The sequence below is a fragment of the Poromitra crassiceps genome, assembly GCF_964638095.1.
Source record: "Poromitra crassiceps genome assembly, chromosome: 10".
NCBI classification, from domain to species: domain Eukaryota; kingdom Metazoa; phylum Chordata; class Actinopteri; order Beryciformes; family Melamphaidae; genus Poromitra; species Poromitra crassiceps.
Window position 1 is genome coordinate 14,933,470 of NC_139631.1, and position 27,525 is coordinate 14,960,994.

The window sequence follows — 27,525 nt, forward strand, 5'->3', positions numbered from 1 at the left end:
CTATGGGCATTATTTTTCCAGGAAATTATAATAAATTCCAGGACCTCCTCAGATTTCTGTGCCGTAGGAAGCAGCCATGGTGCCATCTGCTATTGACTGATCTTTGGTGCCAGGTGGTGATATTGGCATCAACCTGTTGTACTCAACTGAATGTGGCATTACCAAAGCACCAAAGATCAGCCAGTAGCAGCTTGCCAGGTCAGTACCCCACTTCTCATCATTAGGATTTCTTTGAAAGGTGAGACATCTCTCTAACTCATCACTCTCCAAGTCAAGACATGAACGTGGAAATGAAGCATAGCGCCATGGGAAACATGAAAGTGATCACAGGGGAGCTGAGAGCTCTTTCATGCAAGACTCTGGCTTATTCCAGCTTTCATCTTCCACGGAACAACTCCCCCACATGTACAAACAGTATTTCCAATGTCCTGAAGTATTTCCCTCATTATACCAATAGCTTGGAAATGCTTTCCACTTTGACAACACATTAACAGGTCTCTCACCACTTGTCGGAACAGAATCTGAAAATTAGCCCCTGAAAGCACTGACTGCGTTTCGATCGAGTATATCGATATATTTTTTTTATGAACACAGGATAATAAAAATTGATTTGAGGGAAGTATGGAAATGTGCTCATAAAGCACTGAAAGCTGAAGGTGAAGTGTGTGCTTGGCTGCCTTCTACAAAGTGATTGTGGAACAGTTTGACTGTAAATGTCACATGTTTTAATGGTGTACCTGTGATTAAATGTTTCTGCATTCATTCCCTGTTGGGGTGTGTCCATGAATGCAAGATTCATAGTCACAGCTCCCCGTAAAACACTGCACCCTCTTTGGCCTATTATAATCAAACTGTCTTTTGGCATGCATTAGAATAGTTAAAGAGACCTTGCTCTCCCTTGTGTTAAAGAGACCTTGCTCTCCCTTGTTTTTATGCAAATGAAAAATAAAACGGCACACACTTTTGTTCTTGCTTTCATGTTAGGAAAAAAGCTACTTCTGACAGCCTCTCCCATGGCATTATCCCACTTAATAAAACAAAACCTCATCTGACCAGAGCTTGATTTAGCGGTCTCTGACTGTGCCCCTGTCACCACTATTTTCGGTCTTCTTTTGCTTCTGTTCACTTGCTATAGATTGATTTTAGCCTTATTATTATTATTATTATCCTCTGTTATGCTCAGAGTTGTACGGACATGTGATTTAGAAATCATTGTGCAAAGTACAATGGAAGCAGTGCTATATTTCCAAATATGCAAGTCAGTGATAAGCCTAAAAGCAAAAGGAAGTCTACTTTTGCAACCCTTTGTTATAGCCAGGGACATGTGATGCATTATGAGGAATGGAGCTCAGTAACTAGATGAAAGATAGGGACACAGTGTTGTAGCCTGTGTGAAGTGTAACCAAATGCTCCCTAGTCCCAAACCAATTCCCCCTTTTTTGTGGGAACTATTAGATTTGTCAGGTTCTACTCCCCTAATGAGACTGTAATGACCACCTCCCACTATGTCCCAATTCTCAATGTAGGAAATGTAGGTTTTTGAGTGGGCCAAAATGTTTTTGATTCCCTTGCCTTGGTTAGATCTTTTTTTTTTGCTTTATAGTAATAATGTATTGGGTGGATGTTACCCACTAAGAACTGTATGACATTGATCTAAGTAGGCTAGGCATCCATATCAACATTTCCAAGCTGTTTTAGAGGTTGAATAGGATTTTGCTGCACATCATCCAGCAGGATGTGGCTGAATCAGGTGCTTCTCAGGCATAGGACAATAAACTGAATAATGAGGGGATAAGTGGAGCACGCAGATCAACTGCCAGCCTTTATTGTGAAAATGGATTAATGTTTCAACATCAACTGTCTGTCATCATCAGAATCAAAGGGGAAAATGAGCATCAAACATACTCATATATTATTCTCCTCCCGACAGGTATGACATTCTCATTGGATAATTGGTCCAAGTGCAGGAAATATATGAGCCACCTAATAATGCTGACAGTATGATACTTGAGAAAATGTTAGGCCCAGAGTATTCTGCTCAAATTGGACTGAGACCCAAAGCTACAGATTTATTCTATCCCATCCAAGCTGGCCCCTTGTAATAATGTGTTTTTCTCCTGTATATATTGAGATGGCCAATCATCCAAAAGTAATTAGAATTCCCCTTATGGTGATGGGATTGATGGAAAGTGGAAGTGTTATTGCAGCAAGCAATATTGCACACTGACAGGCATTGGGATAGTAAAACATTTGCCAAATTTTTCATTTCCTCAGACTGTAGGTAGTGCTATTTTGCATGATTATTCATGTGGCGAGAGGTTTAGTTAGTAAAGCATACAGAAGAGCATTTCAGCAAAACGGAAAAGGGTGTGCGTGTGTGGGTTCCATGGTCAAGATCAAATCGTTTTCAACCACAAGTGCCTACTAGTGCTTCTGAAGCTTGGATGTTTTTTAATATAAAGGTCATAGAGACACTGCGGAGCGCGTCATTCAGAAACCACGCCCAAAACGGGGGGAAACAGAAACCCTCCCCCCAATCCTGGCGTTCTCCTATGTCGCGTGCATGGTTGTGTGTTGCACACAAAGATCGTATATACGAAACATGAACTCTCCGACTTACTTCACTGACAGCTAGATCCACATTTTTCTTCTCGCCAATTCTCAATGGCTTCCTTGTTTTGCTCGGGAGTACAAAAAAACTTAAATTGGCGATTTTTTACATTTGTTGTCTGCGCAGCCCACCACACAACAGCTTTTAACTATGTTTAATTCAAGGCAAATGACGCTGGTGTGGGAAGTGAATGGAGAGCTTTCCTCCGTGATGGGCGTGGCCTATTCCATGCAGCGTCTCTATTAGGGATGTTCATCAATTGTCGAAAATCGATAATTGATCGTTAAGGATTGGAATCGATCCTGTGGAATTTGGATCGATTTTGTTATTATTTAAAAAAAAAAATTATAATAATTTCGACTAGGTTTGGGTGGAATTCGTTCCTCCTCGCCCCACTCCATTGCACAGCCGACTAACGTGAGGTGGAGCTTCATATACCTAGTCTCTAGTTTTCTGGCTGGGCACGGGCCTTTGTGCCAACAAAACTGTTTTAAACATGGGGAATTCACACCGGCATGCGCCGGGGACAGCAGTGTTGGAGAGGAGACACATTGAAATAAAGAGTTCATTGAGGAGAACACGTTGTCTTTCGTATTTTCTGCCATAGGCATTCATTTTGTAAAAAAAAAGAAAAATTAAAAAATATATAAGTATTAATATGATCGATAATCGATAATTGATCGTTAATTTTCACCAATTATCGATTATGGAAATTTTTCAAAATGAACATCCCTAGTCTCTATAGAGTACAGTAGTTAAGAAATGGACTGTTGCTGATTTGATTCCAATTAGCATTATCTACAGATGCAGCTACCTTGAATTCCTGATCCTTGACAGGTCCCCTGACAGGGCCTATCCAGATCCTTGGCAGATTAAACGAAGTTAACAATTTAAATCAGTCACACTTGAATGCAGAAATACTTCAGCAACATTGCTATCACTTGCTTGTGGTACATGGATATGTCTCCACTTTCCAAATTAGCACATAGCAGCCAGAAACATCCTGTCATTATCTTTTTTTTGTGCAGTTCCAGCACCTAAGCAAAGAACTTTTATGGAAAGAACTGAAAGCTCCATATTGCCCCATTGCAACATCAGCGCCCAGCAGCCTCCGCCATTTTTTATTTTTGGAAGCGTGACAGCGCCAAAAGAACCTCGCACAGGCTCGCAGTGGTCAGCTGCGGTAGCGCTGGCCCCTATAATCAGCCTCTCTAAACAGTAACTCAACGGGAGAACACTCTAAACTTTGGGGATTCACATCTTTTCCGGGCGTACTGCAAATCTTGATTGAAGTGGTGTAGTGCAGGGATGTAAAACAACAACCATATTGTGGAAACTAAGCAAAATTTTTCGTTTTCTTTGTTTAGTTTTTTCAAGATAAATACCTAATGAAAAGGACCCGAGGTTCAACTCCCGTTGAGTTACTGTTTAGAGAGGCTGATTATAGGGGCCAGCGCTACCGCAGCTGACCACTGCGAGGCGCATTCTGTTTCCAAAAATGGCCGGAGTTTCGTCTCTTTCCTTCCATGCTCTTTGACCTAAGTTGCGCTTAGCATCAAGCCATTAAACCATGGGAGTAACTGGAAAGAAACTAGAAGGGAAGAAATGCGGCGGGCACATCTTTTCCATATTTCTCCTTTTTATGCCTCCCCGTGGATATAGCCTTGTATGTTTTCAGGTTGTCCTTCCGTACGTGATATCTCAGGAACACCTTTAGGGATCCCACGGTGGAAGACAGACCGTTCATCCAATCACCTGCCAAGTATTTTTTGAAAGTGCCTGCCCTTTTCCAAACAGTTTCCAATGACGAGTTCCCAGCTGGTTAGAACAAATCATCTGGTGCGTCAGGTTAAGGAAGGCCAGCCCAGCAGACAACAACCCTGCCAGCTTATACAGCCAAGACACAGCAGCTGATCACACATGGACACCCTGAGGACAAAACGATCCGAATCATCAGTGTTTGTGTCGGAGGAAAGTTGCACACAGAGAGACAGACATGTTGACATCCACTTTGTCTTTCTCCCTCTCTCTCACGCTGTCATGTCATTGCACCAGCTTGCTCCTTTCAGTTGGCTCTGTGCACAGAGTGATCTATCATTCACGGATATGGTTACTGACAGTTGAGTTAAATTTTCCCCTTTGAAGCTTTAAAAAGCCATTTGTTCTGAATGAGAATGTTCAAATGTTAGAGCATCCGTGCATTGGTAAGGTCAGGATTTATCTTTTGGTCTTTGATCATGGGAGGCCAAATGAGAAGGGCTTGATCGTGTACTGCCTTAGATCCAGTCCCTGTCCTTCTCAGATGAGTTTTCTTGGCCCGTCGTCTTGTGTGGGGGCGCGGACTCATAATGCATGAATGCACAACCACACACAGTCACACACTCTCTCTTATCGCATGCTAAGCCAAAGCTTTCACCATAGCTCAGTGCCTTTCAATCCTGGCCGTTCAGCCTTGCAGGTTTTCACTCCAGCCAATGCAAAATGAATGCAATTACCGTAACTGTTTTTCAACCTGCATTAAGTGATTTCAGACCCTATCCAGGGTGCCCAATAGGTAGATCTGGGGCCATCAAAAAGTAGCTGGCCGAAGAAATAAAAAATATATGAATTTTATTTTTAATGCATAAACTAAATCCCACTCATGTATAGGTAACTCAGTATCTACAGCATTTAACATTAAAACCTTATTAAATAATGTTAAATAAATAATATAATACTGTTAAAATGTGCTGTATGTACTTAGGGGGACAAGGAAAAAAGAAGTAGCTCGCGACTATGTTTTATTTTTTGTAAGTACCGGTAGCTCTCTCATCCTAAAAACGTTTGGGCACTCCTAAATTCATTCTGAAACAAACATGTTCTACCTCAATACTCACTGAATATCTTGCATAGGCCTACAGCATACCTCACCTGCATGTCCCTATGCTGCTAATAAAGGCTAAAGGCCTATGTCCACCAGCTGTGGTACGGCTCCATGCAGCTGCCTAAACAGAGCCACACCCATGTAATCTTGTCAGACTCAAAAATAGAACAGGTGCTTATTCTTTCCATACCGCATGTATTGTCCATCTATTAACATGGGCGAAAGTCTGTTCAATTCAGTGCAATTTTGGCTCGCCTAATAGATTGACTTGGGCACGCATTGTGATTGGCTGTACGTTGGGCACGTGGGATTAACATGGGCAAAATGGCCGACAGCTTTATATTAGCTAACAAGCTAAGCTACTGATGTTATCAGACATGATAGACATTAAAAATATGAACCATACAAACATTCAATGATCATGATTCCAGTGTTACAGGACCATTTCTCATAAACAGTACTTTTTTTTTTAAATAAATTGGCTTAATTGGCTTGTTGGCTTCTCATCAGGTGTGACCTTTTCCTGAGAAATAACACTAAGACTGTTGGATTCTTACTATAACACTCCTTCGTCTTTAAATGTTGAATATTTGCTGTCTGGTCATATTGTCTCTTGGGTTTTCATTGCACTGCTTTTCTTGAAGAGTTAATCTTCTAGTTCAGTCAAGTTTCTTTCCACAGCAGCTTTAATATGAGACAGACCGCTCTGTCAGCTTTCCAGCAAAGTGAACACTTAAGAGAGGAACCTTGCCTGCAGCATAGGTTGGACACCCAGTTAAATGACAGATTTTCTGCAGTCTTTTAGCTTCCCTCGAGGGAGCAACTCTCACCAACTCCCTCTTTTGTCCCTTCCTTTCTTCTCCCCACTGGTCTTTCCTACTCTTTTCACTGACACCCCACCACCACCACCACCACCACCACCACCACCGTGGTGGTGTTCACTGTGTCCTCCCAGACTTCCACTTCCCCCTTCTTCTCTTCCTTCCTTCTCCCCTTCCTTCCATTCCCCCCACTATCTCTCTAATCCTGGTCTGTCTGTGTCTCTGCAGGTGGTGGAGATAGCTTTAAAGGTGAGCCCCATACTGGGAGCCCACATGTTCCAGCCCGTGCTGCCAGCTGTCTTCAGAGGTATTGTGGACGGTGAGGTGAGTTTAGCATTTGACATTTCACACGTTGAAGATCTGGACTGGGACTGTACAAACTGTTTTGACAGCAGGAGAGAGAGGACACTATCTAAAGATATACAGTAGGTTGGGTTAGAGTACCTGTGTGACACACTTATCCCCTCACTCATTTTCTGTATATTTAGCCTTTAAACCTTTACTTACCCTTCCACAACGTCCCATTAGAATACTCACAGTTTCCATTAGAGGGTTTGTTCCTGTGTTCTTCCAGTTTCCTTGCCTGTCAGATAAAATACCTTTTTAGATGGACATATAGTGGCATTTATTGATCAGTCGGCTCAAACAAAGGCCATTGGCTGCCCTTCCAAGGTTATGTTGTGTCAAGTGTCTCCCCCCTCATCATCTTTAATGATCTATGCTTTGTGTAAAAGCATTTGTCTGTGTGTGTGTGTGTGTGTGTGTGTGTGTGTGTGTGTGTGTGTGTGTGTGTCTGTGTCTGTGTCTGTGTCTGTGTGCGCGCGTGTGCATCCCCGAGGGTGTGTGTTTGTGTTTACATATTTCTGTGTATGTGTCCTTCAGAGATATCCAGTGGTAATGTCCACCTACCTAGGCATAATGGGCCGGGTCCTGCTCCAGAACTCCAGTTTCTTCTCCTCTCTGCTCACTCAGATGGCCTCTGAGTGCAACCAGGAGGTGAGACTCCACTGACGTTGTTTTGTTTGTTTGTTTGTTTGTTTTTGGAAGTGGGTGTTCCTCATATCCAGGACATTGAGGATCTAGGTAGAGGTAGAGTAGGCTGTTAAATTGGCTAAGATCTGCTTTTGCATGTCCTGCATTTCCTGATGCTTGTCCTGTATCAGTCTGTTCTGTGGTTGATTGTTGATCAGTTGGATCTAGTTAGGCTCATTCTCTGAAAAGGACTTTGAGGCACTTGTGATAACTGTATAAATAAACTAACTTGAACAAACAACTTGAATAGTAGATTCTACAGCACCATTTGCATTCACTTTGGGAGACAAAACAACAAAGCCCCTGTCAAAGAGTGTCATATTGAAAGAGGCAGAAAGTAATTGGGAAAGGAATTGCATGTGGCAACGTATCCAAGCCCTAAGGTTTTGTAAATTGTTTCAATTTGTTGCTGCCTTGATCTAAATAACTGGAAGAGACAGGGTGAGGCTATTCAAAAAATTACCCATCTGGTGTTGCTCCACCATGCTAAGCTCTTCTCGTACTGACTGGTAGAGGACAAGGCTGGTAGATGATAGACAAACACGCCAGAGAGCGAGCAGAGGAAGTCAGTTTCACTGACCCTCGTCAGAATGTCATAACCTTCTTTTTAAATAGGCAATATAATCTGCTGTCAGTCATTATTTTATTGTACATAGTTAATGCCCATCTTCCCTAGTCTTTCTTTTGTTCTATCTTTCACTGTTGCCCCTCTCTTCATTGTCTGCCCCGTTGTCTCCTTTCTTCCTCTATCACAACCCTCCTTCTCTCTACTTCCTCTCTCCTTCTTTCTCATCCATCCACCTCTCCTCCACCCCCCCCCCCCCCCTCTCTCTCTCTGTTCATCCCGCTCTCCCGACCAGATGGACCAGTTGTTGGGCAGTGTGATCGAAATGTGGGTGGACCGCATGGACAACATCACCCAGCCTGAGAGGAGGAAGCTGTCGTCCCTGGCCCTGCTGTCCCTCCTACCATCTGACAACAGGTGATAAACACTAATCAATTCTTTATGTCTAGATGGCATTTTAGGTGTTGAATCTGGATAGCTTCCACCTTGTTGGCGCAAGTAATGAAGTGCATAGGGGAAAGTGAGCAGACAAAAATATCCGCCCAGCCTTGTTCAATTTGAACAAATAGCTCATTAATTATGTCCTTGTAACACCTAAGGGCCAGGAACATAAACAGTTATGATGCAGTGAGTCAGTTTCTCTGCTCTTTCAGTATTCAGAATATGTCATTAAACTCTACATTATGCAGCACAAAATCAAGGGTTAGAATGCGTCCTGCACACCATGTGGCTTTCTGATAATAGCCGACGCTGTTCCAAATCTTTGCCACCTGCACCGCCAATGTGCACATGACATGATGCACATTGCACATCACATACACACAGTTGGGCCTGGGGCTTTCTGGTGTTCTCTAAGTGTCAACAGGAGCTGCTATGGTTGGCTGGAGCGTGACGGTGAGAGAGACAACTTTATGCTACTCGGTATAGCATGTGGATAGACACGTGCGCGCACACACAACCACACAAACACATTCAATGAACTCTGTCTCTCAGGAGTTTCTTTTTCTTTGCCTGTTGTGTTAAATAATCACACTTTAGTGAGAGGCATGCAAAGTAGTCCGGGAATTTGTTTAACCTGGGAATCATCAGGCTTTCTCTCTGTCTGTGTGCTTGTGTCTGTATTTTTGGGTGTGTGCATTTCTTGGGTTTGTGTATGTGTTTGTTTATGGGTGTGTCTAGGGGAAGGTGTTGACCAGAACCAATTCACAATTACAGTGTATTGATTGAAATGAGAGGAGACACCGTCTGGGCCAGGATCGATAAAGGTCACTCTGGCTCCTGTCTCCATGTCAATGTAGATGCAGGCATATGCACATACAGTATATGGACACACGCACGCGCGCCGGGGTAACATGAACTGCTATTTCCCATCAACCATTTGCAATGACGGAGAAGCTAGCCGTTTCCTATTCACCTTATGTTCATACGCGGGGGTGGGCCAAATTCTTTGGTCACGGCGCGAAATATAAAAATGTCAGAAGAAGACAGTTGTTTTTGTAGCGGACAGTGCAGGGGGTAAAACAAAGAACGTAGCCTACTACTTTGAGCTCGGTACACAGCAAGCAAGCGAGTATCCACTGTTAGCCAGGTCAGATAACGTTATCATCGACAATGACGAGCACTTTCTTGTAAAATATACCTGGACTCCAACAAAGAAAGCTTCAGATGGTTTTCTCTCCTCTGAGCGCAGCTCGAGCCACTTACGTCTATAAAGGTCCTTACACATCAAGAGCGATGCGAATATACGGCACGAAATTGCGATGCGAGTTTTGACCCACCTGTCAATCACAGCCACAGATGTGTACACGTCGGAAGCGAATTTCTGAAAAATCGACCGTGGTTCGAAAAAATAAACACCGCAATAACACTGGGCGAAACTTCGCCGTTGGTATGCACGGTTGCATTGATTGATATAGGTTCGGAAAATATTATTGACGTGCGAATTAATCGCACGAAAAAAACGTGCTCGGTGTGTAAGGACCTTAAGACCCGCAGACGTTAATGTAATTCCCTGGAATGCGAGAATTAACAAGCCAGTTACATGGCGTTGCATTCTTAGACATTGCCGTTTGCTTTTATTTGGTATGTTACATACAATTGGCTAAATTATTAGTTAATTCAGAGTTAGATTATATTGGAGCAGCCAGCCATTTTCTTTTTCTTTACTTTTTTGCCGGAAGTTGTCACACGACCACACAACCGGGTCAAATGGGCGTGGCTACATAAGGTGAATACCGTCCATAGCAACAATAATATGGAGGAAGTCAAAGTGCTGGTGGTGGAGAAATAGGATTTTGTAATTATTGAATTTACATTACTGTAACAGCTATCTTAAAGGCAGTATGGATACTGGACATGTATTGGAAATATTTGCTTGTTCCACAACACTGTATTGTCTGCTAGAAGTGCTAACCAGCTGGTTAGTGAGCTAGCAGCAGGTAACGTTAATTATCACCCGCTTTTCTTTTTTCTTTAACTTAAAGTTTATTCATTTTTTCTTTCAAACAGAAAAAGAACCCGCTTTGAATACGTCTATGCGATCTCATTCCTGAATGACAATGATTCAGCTGCATGTTCACATCAATAGGGGCATCCCTTGCATTACATCAAGCGCTCCTGTGTTTCAGCACGTGACGAAATGCGCACAAGCAGCGGACAGAATCAGAAAGGAAAACAACTCCAGAGAGACACATACTGTAAGAGAGGATTGTTCTAAATAATAGGAGAGAGATGTAAGTTGAAAGTGTTGGATAAGGATTCATCAAACATTTGAATTAAGCTATTTTCTCTGTAAAAAAAACTAGTGCCTATCTTTGACAGGACAACAGCGTGTGTGTGTTGAGCTCAATTCAATGCATTGCCACAGGGTTAGCAATTAAACTGCCTAATCTCACTAATGTAGTTTTTCATAGCCAGACCTATCTCCACACCACACTTTCTTTTGGAGCTCTGCCAGGCCAGCACTAGAGAGGGCCACTAATCTAATTTAATCCAGTTACGTGATAGCTGATATCTATACATTGTGTGTGTACTCAGTGCACAGTAAAATGTATAGGTATTGAACATGGTTTTGCTTAAGAATCGTGAGAGAATCGTGCTCGGCGGTGCCTGTATCACCAAGACTATGCCTATTAGGGGACCACACAGAATTGCCCAATACGTTGAAGTATGACTTTGCAGTGATAAATGTAGCTGTGGTCACGGCTGCCAGAATGATCCTCAGATTATGGATATGTACATCCTCTGCAGATTAAAAAATAATTGGTAGATTTCACGTTAGAAATAGTATCATATGAACTTTTTTTGTTTACACATTTGAGTCGTACAGTTGTACAGTAGCTGTAGAGTCAATGATAAAGGTGGCAATTTCAAGAGGGCACAGGACCGCTTTTTTGCCCACAGCATGTGGTTACTGCTATAATTGCTTATGTTGTGTGTGTGTGTGTGTGTGTGTGTGTGTATGGATGTATGTATGTATGTGTATATATATATATATATATATATATATATATATATATATATATATATATACATACAGTATATGGCCTTGGAATGTCTTGGAAGGGAAAGTGATTATACTGTGTGTGTGTGTGTGTGTGTGTGTGTGTGTGTGTGTGTGTGTGTGTGTGTGTGTGTGTGTGTGTGTGTGTGTGTGTGAGTGAGTGAATAAAAACTATTTACACACACAAAAATCATGAGAGAATCATGATCTAATTCTGGATCAAATGAGAATCTCGATTCGAGAAAATCTCGATTCTCATTTTATCCAGAATTGTGCAGCCCTAACATAAAGATTTGTCATTGGACCAATGCATTGCCTCCAAATACCATACCATTGCATGAATTGTGCAACGAATATATGAGATGAGATATCGCTTAACACCACAAATTAGCTGTTATGTGGAGCAGGCAGGAGATAAGAGCTTCTATTTTGGGAATAATATAGTCTAAACACTTGATAAAATAGGTCTGTGGGACAATGACTTCCTATCACTTGATATTTTGTCAGTATTTACACACTTAAGCCACTCTTATTTTAATTTTGTGATGTCCATTTCCTCATCAGTGGAACAATTATAATGACAAAGTTAATGGCTTGTTTATTTCTAGACATTCTCACAATACGAAATGACAACCTTTGGTAAAGTCTAGACCAGATAAATGTTTGGATTTTATCAACACAAGATAGAACTCAGGGGCCTCATTACAGGGGGCGGGGGAGGGAGGAGCGAAGTTTGAATCTTATTTTGCTGTCACTTCTGTATTGACCATCCAGGACTCCATGCCATTGGTCTACGTTCTACTGTATGAGTTGATTAAATTGGGTTATTATTTTTGAATTATAAATTAATTAATTATTATGATTAATTATTGGTAGTTTGATGGAGACAAATAGGCATGTAATCATTAGGCTGTTCATCTATCTCTCTACCTTGTATTTGCCTATCAGCATGGATAGGGCTTCCCGGTGGCTCACCTGGTAGAACGCGGACCACAAAGGCTTTGTCCTTCGCGTGGCCGACACGGGATCAAATCCGACCCATGGTCCTTTGCTGCATGTCCTCCCCTCTCTCTCCCCACCTTTACTGTCTGCCTGCTGTCCAACCCAATAAAGTGCCCAAACAAATAATGTAAAAAAAAGAAAATGCAGGGATGGACTGGCACTGTCAATGTTTTTATCACATGACGTTAGGCAATAAGCTAGGGTTGCACTTAAATCCAAGATTGCATTACCGCTTCTATTAATGTATGAAAATCACACAAGCCAGCTAGGTACTGTATAATGGTCTATATCATTTATCAAAAGCCCCTATAGCGTAATTTATTATGCTGGATTTTCCTTCATAGGCCAGAGGCAAAGTAGAAAACATCTAATCTGATTTATTTATGAACCTGAAATATGTGACAGTCATGAGTTATAACTAGGACTGCAATCAGTCATGAACAGGGCCAGCCTGATATACTGTAAGTAGAAAAAGAAGAGTTAGGAGAAAGAACTACAGTAAAATAAAAATCTAAAAGTTAGTAGAAAAACAAAGAAAAAAAATATATAGTTACAAGCAGCCTCTAGTGATCCAAGCACTGACATATTTCTAGACAAGTCATACTGTATTTGCCATAATCATTACCTTGAAAGATCAGAAGTCACATCTTTGGTTATGTGGGTGGTGGGAGGTTATAGGACCATTTTCCATGTTGAAAACAGTTAGCTGTGTTGTTGAGGTACCCCCAAACATTGCCTAAAGTGGCATAAGGCTGAATGGCCACACGTGGGCTTCAAGGTTTTTGTGCTCGTATGAGTCTGGACAGACATGGATGTAAACTGCAACTTGACTTGTTGAGGGGGGCATACAACCGCGAGGCGGTTATTTCTAGTTTTGAGTTGAAATTCTGAAATAGGGAATTATTCATCTGTAGGCTGGGACATTTTGGAACTTAGTCTCATGGATGTTCAACATTTATTAAGCAAGAACTTACAATTACTATACAGTGCCATTTATAGTCAGACATTTTCATGCTCAGTGGACTTCTTTTTAGAGATAAAAAAAAACCTTGAAGATCGATGATTGGTGAGGGTCTGAAGATGAAGAAAGAGAAAACGGCAAACAGATTTATCTGTGTGGAACCAAAACAACTTGGTAAAATTATGTTTGCTGGTAACATTATAATTCTGCTACTCTAAGCTGTTTTTAATATCTCAAACAGCCGCCGATAGTAATAAACAATTTACCACAAGCCCATATGCTGAAGTGTTAGACAGATTGAGTTGCTTCGCTTGGTGATGACAGTAGGCTCATTCCAGGTCATCTGACTACATCTCTGGTAAATATCAAGCTTAATCTTGTGTCTGTTAATGTTGCTGTGTAGGGAAGGTGCCATACTACTGAGCTGTTTGTGAAAACTGAGTCTCTAGACAACAGTTTGCCAAGCAGGTTAATGTGAGACCTGGGCAGGATGGCTGGTACCTTGGTGTGGTGTCAAGGTAATCACATTACATGGCACTCTTCACAGGTACATGCGGGACATATTGCAAACCCCAGTCCCCCAAAAAACTGGCATCCTCACCTGCGAGAGTGGTAGGCTTATTTTGCGGAGAGAGTATGTCAGATAAGCATGCATAGTCATCTGAATGTTTAGTTTCCGCTAATACCAGAAGCTCCACTCTAGCTTAAAAACTGAGCACGCAAGAGCCCGCCAAACACGGACTGTGCCGCGCTATAATTACCGATGTTGTCCGGACCTCCTTGACTTTATACAGTAGCTGCTAGGGCCATGGTCGCTGGGCCACTCGGAGGTAGCTTCTTGGCCGGACGCCAATTGAATAGGCCTGATATATATCTGATATATACCTGATATATATCACACTTGGCTAGCACTAATTTTAATAAAAGATTAGGTGAGCTAAATAAAAGATCTGAGGGCATCGTTTTGACATACTGTAATTTCACTAAGGACAAGGTTAATAATAATAATGGCTGTAGTAGCAGTCACAGGAGCACACCCATGTTAGTGTTTTATGAGACTATTCAATTTATCTGATTCAGTATTAAAACCTTTAGTGGTTGATGCAAAGTCGGGTACCAATTTTTCCAAAGTAAAAGTATTTAATCCAATCTGGCTATACTGTCATTAATGATCACTTCACCATCTGTCACAATATGTCATGGACTCATAAGCATGGCCTGCTCATAGCCTCTGTGAAGTATTGCTTTCTACCCTTACCAGAGAGAGTATGTCTGATACTGTAAGCATGCCTACTCATCTGAATGTTTAGTTTCCGCTAATACCAGAAGCTCCACTCTAGCTTAAAAACTGAGCTTGCAAGAGCCCGCCAAACACGGACTGTGCCGCGCCATAAATTACCGATGTTGTCCGGACCTCCTTGACTTCATACAGTAGCTGCTAGGGCCATGCTCGCTGGGCCACTCGGAGGGAGCTTCTTGGCCGGACGCCACTTGAATAGGCCTGATATATGGCATTATTATCACACTTGGCTAGCACTAATTTTAATAAAAGATTATAGGTGAGCTGTCCCGGTGTAAGACGTCAAGGGAAATGCAAAACTCGATTAATCACTTATAAGATCATCCATAGGGTGGCTAGGCTAAAACTTTGGGATTCAGATATATGCTGGAGATGTGAAAGGAATAGAGGTACACTAATACATATGCTGTATGAATGCCAAATGACTGAAGATCTGTGGAAAAATATAATAACTTTCCTCAATACAGTGCTTGGAACAGAGTTGTTACAGAGTCCTGCGCTCGGCATACTAGGCCTAATATTCCAGACGGTGTGGGAATGTCAGCTCAGCAGGCTATATGGTGTAGATTGGCCCTTACCACAGGCAGTAGAATATTACTCAGACACTGGAAAACAAAATATGTCGTCCCTTTTAGTGAGTGGAGTGGTGAAATGACCAGGATAGCTAATTATGAACATTTAATTTTTAAACTGCACAACAGGCAGGAGGTATTTTGGAAAATATGGGGATGATTAACTACTGATAACAAGTTGATGCTTACCCTGTGTATTATTATTCTTTATTATTGTGGTTTTGTTGTTGTTGTTTTTGTCTTGAGTGGTTTGTTGGTTTATGTCTTGGTGTTCTGTAATGTTATATTCTTGAAAAGCAATAAAAAGTGAATCACACAAAAAAGATTAGGTGAGCTAAATAAAAGATCTGAGGGCATCGTTTTGACATACTGTAATTTCCCTAATAACAAGGTTAATAGCTGTAGTAGCAGTTACAGGAGCACAGCCATGTTAGTGTTCGAGAGGTTCTCTTGCAGAACTATTCGAGGCAGGATGGTAGCCCCCAGGGGCCTATCCTGGGCCTTAGGATCCCTGAAACTATTCCTGGATCTATCGCGAGTGATGACATCATCACCGATGTCATCACACATCAATGGAAACTGCGGCAGCAGACGATGGCATCACAATGGGAGCACAAATGATCTATGACATCATGAGATGTGATGTCTCGCCGATGACCTCATCAGACCCCGATGATGTCATGACATCAGCGGTGATGTCATATGCGCTGCAAACGATGGCTATATCAGCCAGCCAGCGCATGACAGTACAAGCCACGTATCTCTATCAACAAGATCGACGAGTTCGACAGTTCATTGCCACGACGATCAAGCAGATACCGAAATGGACATCAGCTCCATGCCAGAAACGATGACTTCCAGGAGTTGGCCGCCTGGACCGCTCTCCAGGTCCAGAAGGCTGACGTCAGTTGCGCTTACATATCGCTCGTCTTACGGGAAGAAGCCTTATGGGAGAAGACACTGCCTTTTCCCCCACACTTTATAGGAGGTTCTGGCCAACACAACTATCACAACCATCCGGTTGGCTAGCGGGTTATGGTTGCGCGGGACCTCCAACGTGCCGTGATGGGCACGCCTGAGACAATGCAAGCTAGAAACAACAATAGCTAGGGCTATGCTCACTGGGCCACTCAGAGGTAGCTTCTTGGCCGGACGCCAATTGAATAGGCCTGATATATTGCATTATTATCACACTTGGCTAGCACTAATTTTAATAAAAGATCTGAGGTCATAGTTTTGACATACTGTAATTCCCTAATAACAAGATGAGTAATGGCTGTAGTAACAGTCACAGGAGCACATTCATGTTAGTGTTTGATGAGACTATTCAATTTATCTGATTCAGTACAAACCTCTAGAGCAGGGGTTCCCAAACTTAAAGGAGAATTTTGGTTTTTTACACCACGGTCCTCATTTCCAGCTTAAAATATTATGTTTTACTCACCGAAATAGTTTGGCTTCATTCGGATGCCCACGGAAGATGAAACCATACTTCTTCAGAGGAACCACAGAAGGGGGAAGATACGCACTGTAACCCCATCCGGGGCAGATCAACGCCGACTGCTGTGTTGATGTTAGCTTAGCTTCTAGCTATTAGCTAAATAATTATATTTACAACCATAATGAACCGTGATCTGACAGAAAAAGTGTCATTTAGAGAGCGTGTGCAACATGCCCCGCACTCGCCGCAGGCTCTCGTTATAGCCTGTTTGAGGAGACTACTCGGAGCTAAAATCTTCCGTGGGCATCCGAATGAAGCCAAACTATTTCGGTGAGTAAAACATAATATTTTAAGCTGGAAATGAGGACCATGGTGTAAAAAACCGAAATTCTCCTTTAAGAATACCGGGGCCCACTTTGAAATCAGAAAATCTTCCGGGGGCCCACCGAACACTTTAATCACAACTCTGATCAGCACACGCAACTAAGATGATGTATTTCCCTATATATTTTTATTTCATTAACAGAGCATGTGAACATGGGCATACGGCAAATTAATAATCCATTAATTAATAATACAAAAAAATCAGCAAAATACCTAAAAGCCAGATTGCCAACATTTTCTCCCCCTTACTCATCAGAAATATTTGCGTGCGCAGGGGTTAAAGTGGGATTTGACAGGTGATTTTGTAAACAAAATGCACATGCATTTCACTCCCTACTCTTCAAACAATGCACTGCAATTTTTTTGTGCTTTTAGCTAGATTGAATTCAAATTAGCCTGACATGGTTTGAAAGCTCGCAATCTGGGCTACATCACCCAAATCACATTAGTAATGTTGCTGTTACAATGCATTACTGTAGCTCAACTGCTAACCGTTTCATGTATGTGGATGGAGTATGCTAACACCATTAGCGCCAAGTTCCAGGATGTATAGTGAAATAAAAAGTGATTTGGGTGGTCTAACCTAGTTTGCTAGTGTATTATTCAACCTTTTATATATATATATAGATATATATATCTATATATATAGATATAGATATATATAGATATAGATATAGATATATATATATAGATATATATATCATTTATATTTTTTTATTTATTTTTTGCTCCTGGCGGCCCACCTGCAGTACCTCCACGGCCCACAGTTTGGGAATCACTGCTCTAGAGGTTGGGACTAAAAAGTCGGGTACCAATTTTTCAATGTGCAAGTATTTAATCCAATCTGGCTATACTGTCATGATCACAATATGTCATGGACTCATAAGCATGACCTGCTCATAGCCTCTGTGAAGTATTGCTTTCTACCCTTATCAGATTATTCTTTATTGGATTTCTCATCTATTTATTTATTTATTTTTGGTTTCATTTTTTTCCGTTCCTTGAATCCATGATGCCCCCTGTGTCCTTTATAGTTTGAGAGTTAAAATCAACTTTTGAAAATTGTATATCCAAGTAGGCTACACTTTGTGTAATCTCTATCGGCTATAGAATGGTCCATTCTGTATTTAACATGCACAGGCATGAAGTCATTTTCATGGAAGACTGCGTCGGTCATCAGAACCCCTCATTCAGCCTTTTTGCAGTGTCAGGCCATTGTCGCTGATAGTTTGCTCTTCATCACCATAGCCTTTATTGAGCACTGTCAATTCTCTACAAGAGCAAGGACCCTATTAAATGAGTAGGCACATTTTTATCATTAGCTTCGATTCGGCTCTTCTTACATTTTCTCTAATCACACTTATGCCAGTATCAATTATTAGTTCATAGATATAATGTCCATAGCTTTTTGATGTCTGGGTTAAGATGTGATTGGTTTTTAAATTTAATTCAAACTTAAGATTTGTTTTGCTGACTTGTGCTTTTGGTATTTGAGCCATGCATGTACAATAAAATAAAACATGCAGCCCATACAAAATAGTCTGTGTGTGACTTTTGAATTGAATTTGAAGATCACAATGGAAATAAGCCTCTGTGGGCTTTATTGTCTTATCCTGATTTTTCCATTTTATCAAATGTATTTATTTGATCAAAGAGAAAGTGATTCCTTTCCATTCCTGTGATGGTTGATTAGTAGCTGATCATGTTTCTTTGACAGATTCTCAGGCCAGCACGGAAAATATCTGACTCCCAGATTATAACTAGAAATTAGCATGCTATGCACCCTCATTTCTAGAGTGGAGACTTTTCTAGGTGTGACCAAACTCATGCCGAAAGTCGGCATCGCACTCTGTCGGGTCCCCAGCAGGGCACCCCAAGTTTGAAGTCGATCAGATGAACAGTACTCGAGATACGTGAAAGCCATGTGCTGATCTGAGCAGTAATTGGTAGAATTGCACAAAATTTGACACTGCACTTTCAGGGGTCCCCAGCAGGGTCCATACCAATGTTGTATGGAGGAACCCCAGAGGAGCACGGGGAGAACATGCAAACTCCACACAGAAAGGCCCTTTTGATAACCCCACCTGGCCCGTAGGCACTGAAGACATGGGGGGGGGGGGGGGACACCCTCAGCACCCACAGCGTCCCAGGTGGGAATCGAACCCAGGACCTTCTAGCTGTGAGGCGACAGCACTATCACTGCGCCATTGTGCCCCTGATTATGTTGCCAGTAGGTGGCGCTATGACTATGCACGTGTCCGAATTGCACGGAATTTGGCATTGCACTCTGTCAGGTCCCCCGCCTCGCACTCCATAAGTTTGAAGTCGAGCAGCAGCGCCTGAGCTGCGAATGCGAGCTGCAGCACGGGCGAGGCCACGCAGCAGATAAGCCTAGGAATCGAGCGCACGAGATGCCTAGTTTTGTAAATGCCCCCCATTTTCTTTTTAGACATTATGGCAAAAGTTGCCGGCAAAATATTTTTTAAATTCCCTACACTGCATACTGTACATACATACAGCTCTCCAATGATAGTGGTAGGATTTGATTTGTTGAACACACCTAATCTCTGTCGGGCAGCACCTAACATTGAAAATGTCTTGCGTGCAGTCAGCCCAGGTCACTCTCCCCAGCCTTTCTTCAGGGGGGATTGAGGGTGAGTCACACAAACAAATGCAGTTCATTTTGATCAGAACTTTGTTGCTGTCTCTGGTCCATCCTGGCCCTCGGCCCATCAGCTTTCAGATCATGTTCACACATTGATTTGAATGGCAGGCACGGACAGGGAGCACTAGCCAGCCAATAGAAAGTAATCACTGGAGAGGTGTTAGGCTGGATAGATTTAGAATTTACAGACACATTTAAATGGGTGATAAGGGATCTTTCAATACAACACCGGCATCCACCTGCACACCTGCAACCGCTTTCCTGATAATGACTACTATCAGGAAAGTGGTTGGCAGAGGTATGCAGTTATGCCTTTTACACACCAAGGGTATCTGTATTAAAATGTTACTTCACACATGAGAGATAGTATCAAACATCAGAGATTCGGCTCCATGTTTATTTCATTTTCTCTTGACTCAATCTAAAAATCAGTCTGTGTATTTAGCTTTGTTGTTTTCTCTTACAGTGTATGTGTACTCATACTGTGATATGCTGGTGTGTGTGTGGGGGGGGGCATGCGTCTGCAGTACAAGCAGTTGGAGAAATATTTTCCTCATGTCACAGAGAGAAAAAAGAACCCCTTTTGCTGTGGCTAAGGGCCTGTGTCCACCTAGCGTCTAGCGTTTTCCGACTGTTAAACGCTGGGAGTGCGCTGGGAAGCGCACAATTATACAAGGAAGCAGTCTCAAACTAACGTTAGTTCAGTGCGGTAGTAGCTTGATAGCTGACAGCTATATGTAGCATTAGCAAACAACACACATACAGTGATTTAGCTCAACACTCACCAGAAATATTAAGTGTCTAGCCAATCTGCTCGCACAATTGAGCCTTTCTGTCTCTGTTGCGATAGTTTCTCCATATGATTAGTTGCCAGAAAAGGAGCACCCGACACCAGCGTCTTTCTGAAAAGTTCAAATATTTTCACCTGGGAGCGCTGGGAGTCGGGCGCACAAAAACGCTGGAGCGCTCTGAAAATAGACGCTGGGCGCTGCACACTTTCTCTAGATGTCTGTGTGCGCCCGCATACGCTCTGACCCCCATTGGAAACAACTGAAGATAGACGCTGGAGCTGATGAAAAGATGCTAGGTGGACACAGGCCCTTAGTTGTCACATTATTATCTCCGCCAGGTGAGGAGATCATGTTTTTGGGTGTGTGTCTGAGTGTGTGTGTGTCTGTCTGTGTCCCTCCTGTAGCTCAGAAACTATAAGAGCTACAGCTTGTACAGGTGCGTATAGAGTCCTACTTTACTATGGGTTAAAAAATTACACCAATTGACCTGATGGTGGCGCTATAACAACTTTATGTTTTGGTTCAATTAATTCATTATTTCCCCCCCTGCATTTCTTGGGTCCTTATGGATCTACTGATATAGGCCCCGCCCATTTCTGTCTAACTAGATTTTCCATTTTGAATTTAGTCCAAAACAGTTTTTTCACTACTACTCCTACAATTTCTGTCGAATTTTCACCAAACCACGACACACAGCATGTCTAGGCTGTCATGCACAAAACCTTTTTTGAAAGTCAGCACCGTTTTCATATAATCGACTTCCAAAGTTTGGTGGGTGGAGCCTATTTCACAAAAAAGTCCCACTATAAACCATCAATCTGGGTTGTTTCACCTTTGAAAAATGCTTCCACCGGATTAAAGACAACACATTACGTGATGTTGTTGACTGATGTTTTTTTCTCTAAATGTGCACGTTGGTTCTTTTCCTTGTTAGGCGTAGAGGTGCCTGGCGGAGATCTGCACACTACTGAGTGCACTTTTCTAGTTTCTATTGTGATGGCATTATTTCTGGCAATATCTGTGAGAGCATACATTTAACCATGCACATGGAAAAAGCCACCCACACATAAGAGATAGATATAAGTCCATGTTTACAGTATATGTCTGTCATGCATTGATTCTCCATGATGGCGTGTTGCCCGGGGTCTAGCTACCCACAGTAGCCAAGTACTGAGTTTGACAGAACCTTTGAAGCATCAGTGCCCACACCCACACATTCACTCCATTTATATTATCTTTCTTATTATTATTATTATTGACTTGGACCAACTCACTCCCTTTCAAGCCCTTTCAAAGAATGACTCCAATAATTCCTCAATGACTGCTGCTTGTCTCCAAGCATGGGGGGTGTTGAGAGACACCATTATGTTAATGACCTTGGCCCAAGGTCCTTGGCTTCAATAGGCAAGACTCCATAGTAGATGGGATTCCATTTTTGCAAGCCTGTGTGTAAAGACAGCAAGCTGGGAAGATGTTTGTCAAAGCACACATACCACAGCGAAATGTGGGCACACGGCGTTCACATCTGGAAAATTACCCTGCTTTTCTTACATGACATCTTAGTGTGATGGAATGGAAATGCTATTAACACGCTATTACACACATGGTGGGCTGTGCTTTTATTCTGCTCTCCCATCTCTTGCTCACATCATATTTGGGTAAAATATTCTTCCCCACATCCTACTCTGTATGAAGGTGAGTGAGAATATTAATTGCAAAAGGTGAATACGTGAGGGTGAAATGCATAACAAAAAGCCGTGCAATTTGGGGGGGTGGGGGAGTGCGCTGCAATGTGAACTGATGGATGGCATTGGATGCCCTTTGCTCGAGACCCCCATATGTCTCTTTGACAGCCACTGCCCAGATTTAACATAGGCTCTCTGATGATGTGGCTTGGCTCTTTTGACAACCATCGCTTGATTCTTTGCTTCTTTGCCCACTCTCCCATCTCTCCCTCTCTGTCTATCTCTTTCACTAACAAACACACACACACACACACACACACACACACACACACATACTACTGTCTCACTCGTAATCTCTCCGTGTTGTCTGTGTGCCATCAGTGTGATCCAGGACAAGTTCTGTGGCATCATCAACATCTGTGTGGAGGCGCTGCATGACGTGATGACAGAAGACCCCGACACGGGCACTTTCAAAGAGTAAGTTGGCATGTTGTCTTTCAGAGAGCCTGATGAAACTGATGAAAAACATAATAAATATCTCTAAATCTTACAATTGAAACCTTGACAATCCTGATGCTTGTAGTTAATGAAGCATATGAAGTTTATGTTTTTGATAATGCTTATGTGTGATGAATGACAGGTGTCTTAAGCCACTTACAGACAAGGCAATTTGTCATTTGTTGTCACACATGAGGAAATCCTCCGTGTGGTTTGGCCGAGCGGAGATGCCTCTATGATATATTTTCGCTATTTCCAATCCAGAAAAGAGATCTCACTCGTTTTCGCTCTCTCTCTGTACAAGGGTGGGGGTGGGGGGCAGATACGTTGCAGGCAAGCAGGCGCAGCACAGATGCATAAAGTGAGTTGCAGTGAAAGAGAGACATGGTAGAGATGCCAGAGAGAACGGAACTTTAAAAAGTGTAGTTATACTTCACTAGAGTCAATGGTCACAATTCTCATCGTCACACAAGTGCAACAAATCGTTCATTTGTAAGCTGTAACACTCAACTCAACTCGCTCTGGACAATATATTGTTGTAGCATTCAAACATTGGCTGCTATGTGAGTGACACTGACACGGACATTGCACTTCGGGCGTGGGTGGTTAAAATCCATTTGCACGGCCACGCGCTCTCAACGGAAAATTGTGTTCACACTCAAACCCCATCCAAGTATTGTCTGAATATCTTTGGGAGTTCAATGCATGTCTGAAAACTGTGAATGTGCAACTTTCAAGCAGTTGCAGCTGAAGATGGACAGCTGAAATGTAAAATGATCAAACCCAGAAACCTCTGAAACAATGTTTGAGTTGACAAGACCTACAATCCTGTAGCCGAGGATCATGGAGACGCGGCTGAGAGATGATGATGATTTGCAATGTTTGACAAATACACCTTTCGCTGCCTCTGCGACTATGTGGAGATCAATGGTGTGTGACATGACCTGGAGAACACTGGTGTTGTGCTCGTTATTTGGGTGAATTTAGTTAGGTAAAATAAAATATTAATAATCAGAAAATTATTAATATTTCACAAAATTATTAAAATATTAAAATATGTAATCCTGGATAAGGATTAACCTAGGGGCACCACCTGCTTAATCGCAGGACCCAACTTTAATCACAGTTAGTCTCTCTGAAGCGTGAAGTTTCTAATCTTTAACTCATTCACCGCCAAAGACTGAATTGACTGAATATCAGCAATGGCATTCCCCGCCAAGGACGTGTTTGACGTGTTTTTGTTTTTATTGGTGCAGCGCCTGCAGCAAACACTTGCCCAGCCTGTGACACAGACACAGGTCCCTGCCTTCAAAGGGTAGCCGACAGCACGCGATCAAACACATACCGCAGCTGTTGTTTTGAAATTGAGCAAGAGGAAAAGCAGAGAACGGGTAACGCTTCCTTGTGCAGACAGGAGAAACGCCATTGAAACCCCCTCGGCGCGCTGCACGAGCTGGAGTCGCCTTCCTCTGTGCCAGCCAGGAGAAAACGGGAGAAAGTAATCAAGAGATGTGTTTGATCATCGGAGGAATGAGGAAATGATCGATCAGTTTGCGAGGGCGGTGAGGACGTGTTGAATAGCCGAGGGGAAAACGGGAACGATCAAATAGCAGAGTTGATATGACAGGGAGACATGGACGAGGACGGGTGTACCAGAACAAATCAAAAATAAACACAGGAACAGCTAGGCAGCAGCGGGCAGAAGGCACTCACAGCAGCCCGCTGTCCTTCTCAAGAGCTCTTCAGTTGGTTCATGAAATCGCTGGGCTGCATGCCCTCCAGTGTTGCTCCTGGCCAATCCCAGCGCCACAGGGCGTGGTTATTGCTTATCCTATGTTGGGTTAGAAATCTAAAAGGGGGATCGTGTGTGTGTGTGTGTGTGTGTGTGTGTGTGTGTGTGTGTGTGTGTGTGTGTGTGTGTGTGTGTGTGTCTGTCTGTCTGTCTGTCTGTCGGTGTGTCTGTCTGTCTGTCTGTCTGTCTGTCTGCACACTCACACCGAGTAAACTGTATTGTTGAATGTAAAAAAAAAGCACTTCATGTGTATATATATATATATATATATATTTTTTTTTTGTCATTTGTGTCCTAACGAATAATATTTACATGTCTGATGTCAATACAGTTCAAAATAAAAGAATTGAGAGTGAGTTATGCCTGAGATTGTGCCCTTTTACAAAAATGCTTTTTTCTCCCTTTTCTCTTCCCAGACAGGCTTTTTTGGTGAACATGGGGTGTATAAAAAGGGTTATAAGTAGAGTACAGAACATGCTAAAAGCTAACTTTCTTTTTGGGGGTGAAAGTAGAGACTTATATCTTCATTTCGAGGTATTGGACATCACTGTAGTCCTAGTACAGAATTTACTGTGGGTCTTGAAAGATGACCAAACATTATGGAAATACTTGGCCTGTGCCAAAAATGCCAGTCAGATATTGGCAGTGAATGAGTTAAGCAATAGTTCACCACAGTCCTCACAAAGTCACTCTGAAACAGTTGAATTCTAATAAAAGTTGACAATATTTATTATATATAAAATAAAGAAGAGGTATTGGCAATACAGTCAATGAATTTCAGTTATAACCAAGTTACATTCTAAAACCCTTCACTGTATTGGGGAAAAAGCGTGAGGTTATGAGGATTTATCTGCATGAAAGTGTAAGGCACCGGATGAACACTAGAGGGAGGCAGAGTGTGTGTGTGTGTGTGTGTGTGTGTGTGTGTGTGGGTGAGTGGTCTCTACTCAAAATGGCCGACCCGGAAGGACCGGCTTGACCCAAAATGGATGACTAAGGGATGTGTTGTTCGACCCCAAGATGGACGACACAGGAGTGGGTGTGCTTGACACAAAATGGAGGATAAGGGAGTGTATGCGCGGCACCAAATGGAGGTTAGCCGACTAGTAGCTATGTGTGTGTGTATTTATAGGGGAAAGGTTCGTGCCCGCGCTTACGCACGTGCCCGTGGGGGAGAAATAACGCTGTCTAGATGAAAACGGGGCCGCGAGGCGCTTACTTCACCACGGTTAGTTTTAACCGGCTTTGAACTGGCGAAATAAGCTCCTCTCGGCTCGTTGGCTATCTTAGATCCACTCCGGGGATCGGTGAAGAATTAAATGGCTAGCTTTTAAACACTCGGGTTCAGTAATGCAGGTATATGCACAATTACAGTCAGACACAAACAGTCACAGATTCATTTACAGTATCATATCAGTCAATCATGTGGATATATATATATATGGATATATATCATCTAACTCTAAACAATTCTAAGCCCGGACTTGAGTGATCAATTCAGTCTTACTTGGCTTGCGCGCTCAGTTCTGCACACGCGGGTGCAGTGGTTTGTTATGGTCGGTCTCGCAAGGTTCCTCCGGCGTGAAGGGGGGGGGGATGCTCGTCTAGCGGGTGTCCGCGGTCCCGGGAAGGAAGGAGCGGAGGGTTGAGAGCAGGCAGTCGAACTCAGCTGGCCACGCTGGGTTTTTGGATCTGCTGTCGTCTCAGTGGAGGAAAGGGGGATCTCACAGCTCGCTTCTTCGGGTTGAAGGCACTCGCCTGGTCGAGGCGATGCTGGTCGGGTTCAGGATATCAAAGCTAGCTTAGCTCTGATGCAGGGGTCGTCAGGCCTGGTTGCGGCCTTGCTGCTCGGCTGCGAGGAGGGGGGAAGGGCGGTTTGTCTCGAGCTAAACCACACGTCCTGTCGCGACGATTTGTCACTTAGAACTTCAGGAGGACCTGTCTGCAGCTGGGGCTGCGTAGGAACTGAAGATTTTGGGGCTTCAACCCTGTATATAATGTGAGGTGCAGGGTGTGTCTTTGTTGTGGTCGGGGCACACCGATTGGTTCACCTTATCTCGCTGCTGTGGGACAAAGGAGTCGGCTCGGTTCCCTGTGGTTTTTATCACGGGTGTGGTATTCAAATTGGCCAAATGGCCAGGTATGTGGGGGTTGTGTGCTCCCACTGTCTCCACATAGACCAGCTAGTATTCAAACAACATGTCTTTCATTCAATGTCAGTGTTCGTTCAACATGTCTTTCCTTCAATATCAGTGTTCATTCAATATCAATGTTCCTTCAATATGTCTGGCCCAACACTGGCTCACACTGGGAGGAGACGTCACTCCCCACCCTTTGAGTCCACTCTGCCACATCCAAGTTCAAGGTCACTGTGACCTCATGAACGCCGTTTTCATGCTTGTTAACGTGATATCTCAGCAATGCCTTGATGGAATTTCTTCAAATTTGGCTCAAACGTCCACTTGGACTCACGGATGAACTGATTAGATGTTGGTGGTCAAAGTTCAAAGTGATCAGTAAGGGGGCGTGGCTAGGGGAAATGGATGGGATAGGAAGGTCGTAGAGAGTCGGGGTTCGAGGGATGGGTAGGGGGAGTGGCTGGGAGGATGTGGGTGGTTTAGGGGTAGGACCATTTTCCATGTTGAAAATGATTAGCCGTGCTGTTGATGTACCCCCAAACATTGCCTAAAGTGCCATAAGGCTGAATACCACACCACTGCGCCGTGGGCTTCAAGCCGGTATTTGTGCTTGTATGAGTCTCGACAGACATGGATGACTGAAAAGTGGACTGTTTGTTGAGGGAAATTAGTTTTCTCTACATTTTTTTCACCGTTTGTAAATGCAATCAAATGAGACAGACACAGCAGGGGGTATTAACTGCAGCATTGACTTGATTCCTCTGTTGTTATAAATTGTTTGGAATCATTCTTGTGTGGCATGCAATGAGAAGGAAAGTGTTTGCTGCCATCATGAACAAATTCAACTACCATGCCAATTGGCAAGCCATTTCAGATAGTACAGTGTCATTGTGGACATTCAG

The 27,525-nt window shown here is 42.9% G+C and overlaps 1 protein-coding gene across 1 annotated transcript in view; it reads left to right on the top strand.

Moving 5' to 3' along the window:
• The window catches only part of ipo11 (importin 11), a 222,691-nt gene that overhangs the window by 150,209 nt on the left and 44,957 nt on the right, over window positions 1-27,525 (top strand). Inside the window, exons 25-28 of the mRNA XM_083644271.1 lie at window positions 6,524-6,619; window positions 7,178-7,291; window positions 8,188-8,309; window positions 22,577-22,672. Of these exons, the coding sequence (XP_083500397.1) occupies window positions 6,524-6,619; window positions 7,178-7,291; window positions 8,188-8,309; window positions 22,577-22,672 (428 nt within the window). The remainder of the gene's footprint in view (window positions 1-6,523; window positions 6,620-7,177; window positions 7,292-8,187; window positions 8,310-22,576; window positions 22,673-27,525) is intronic.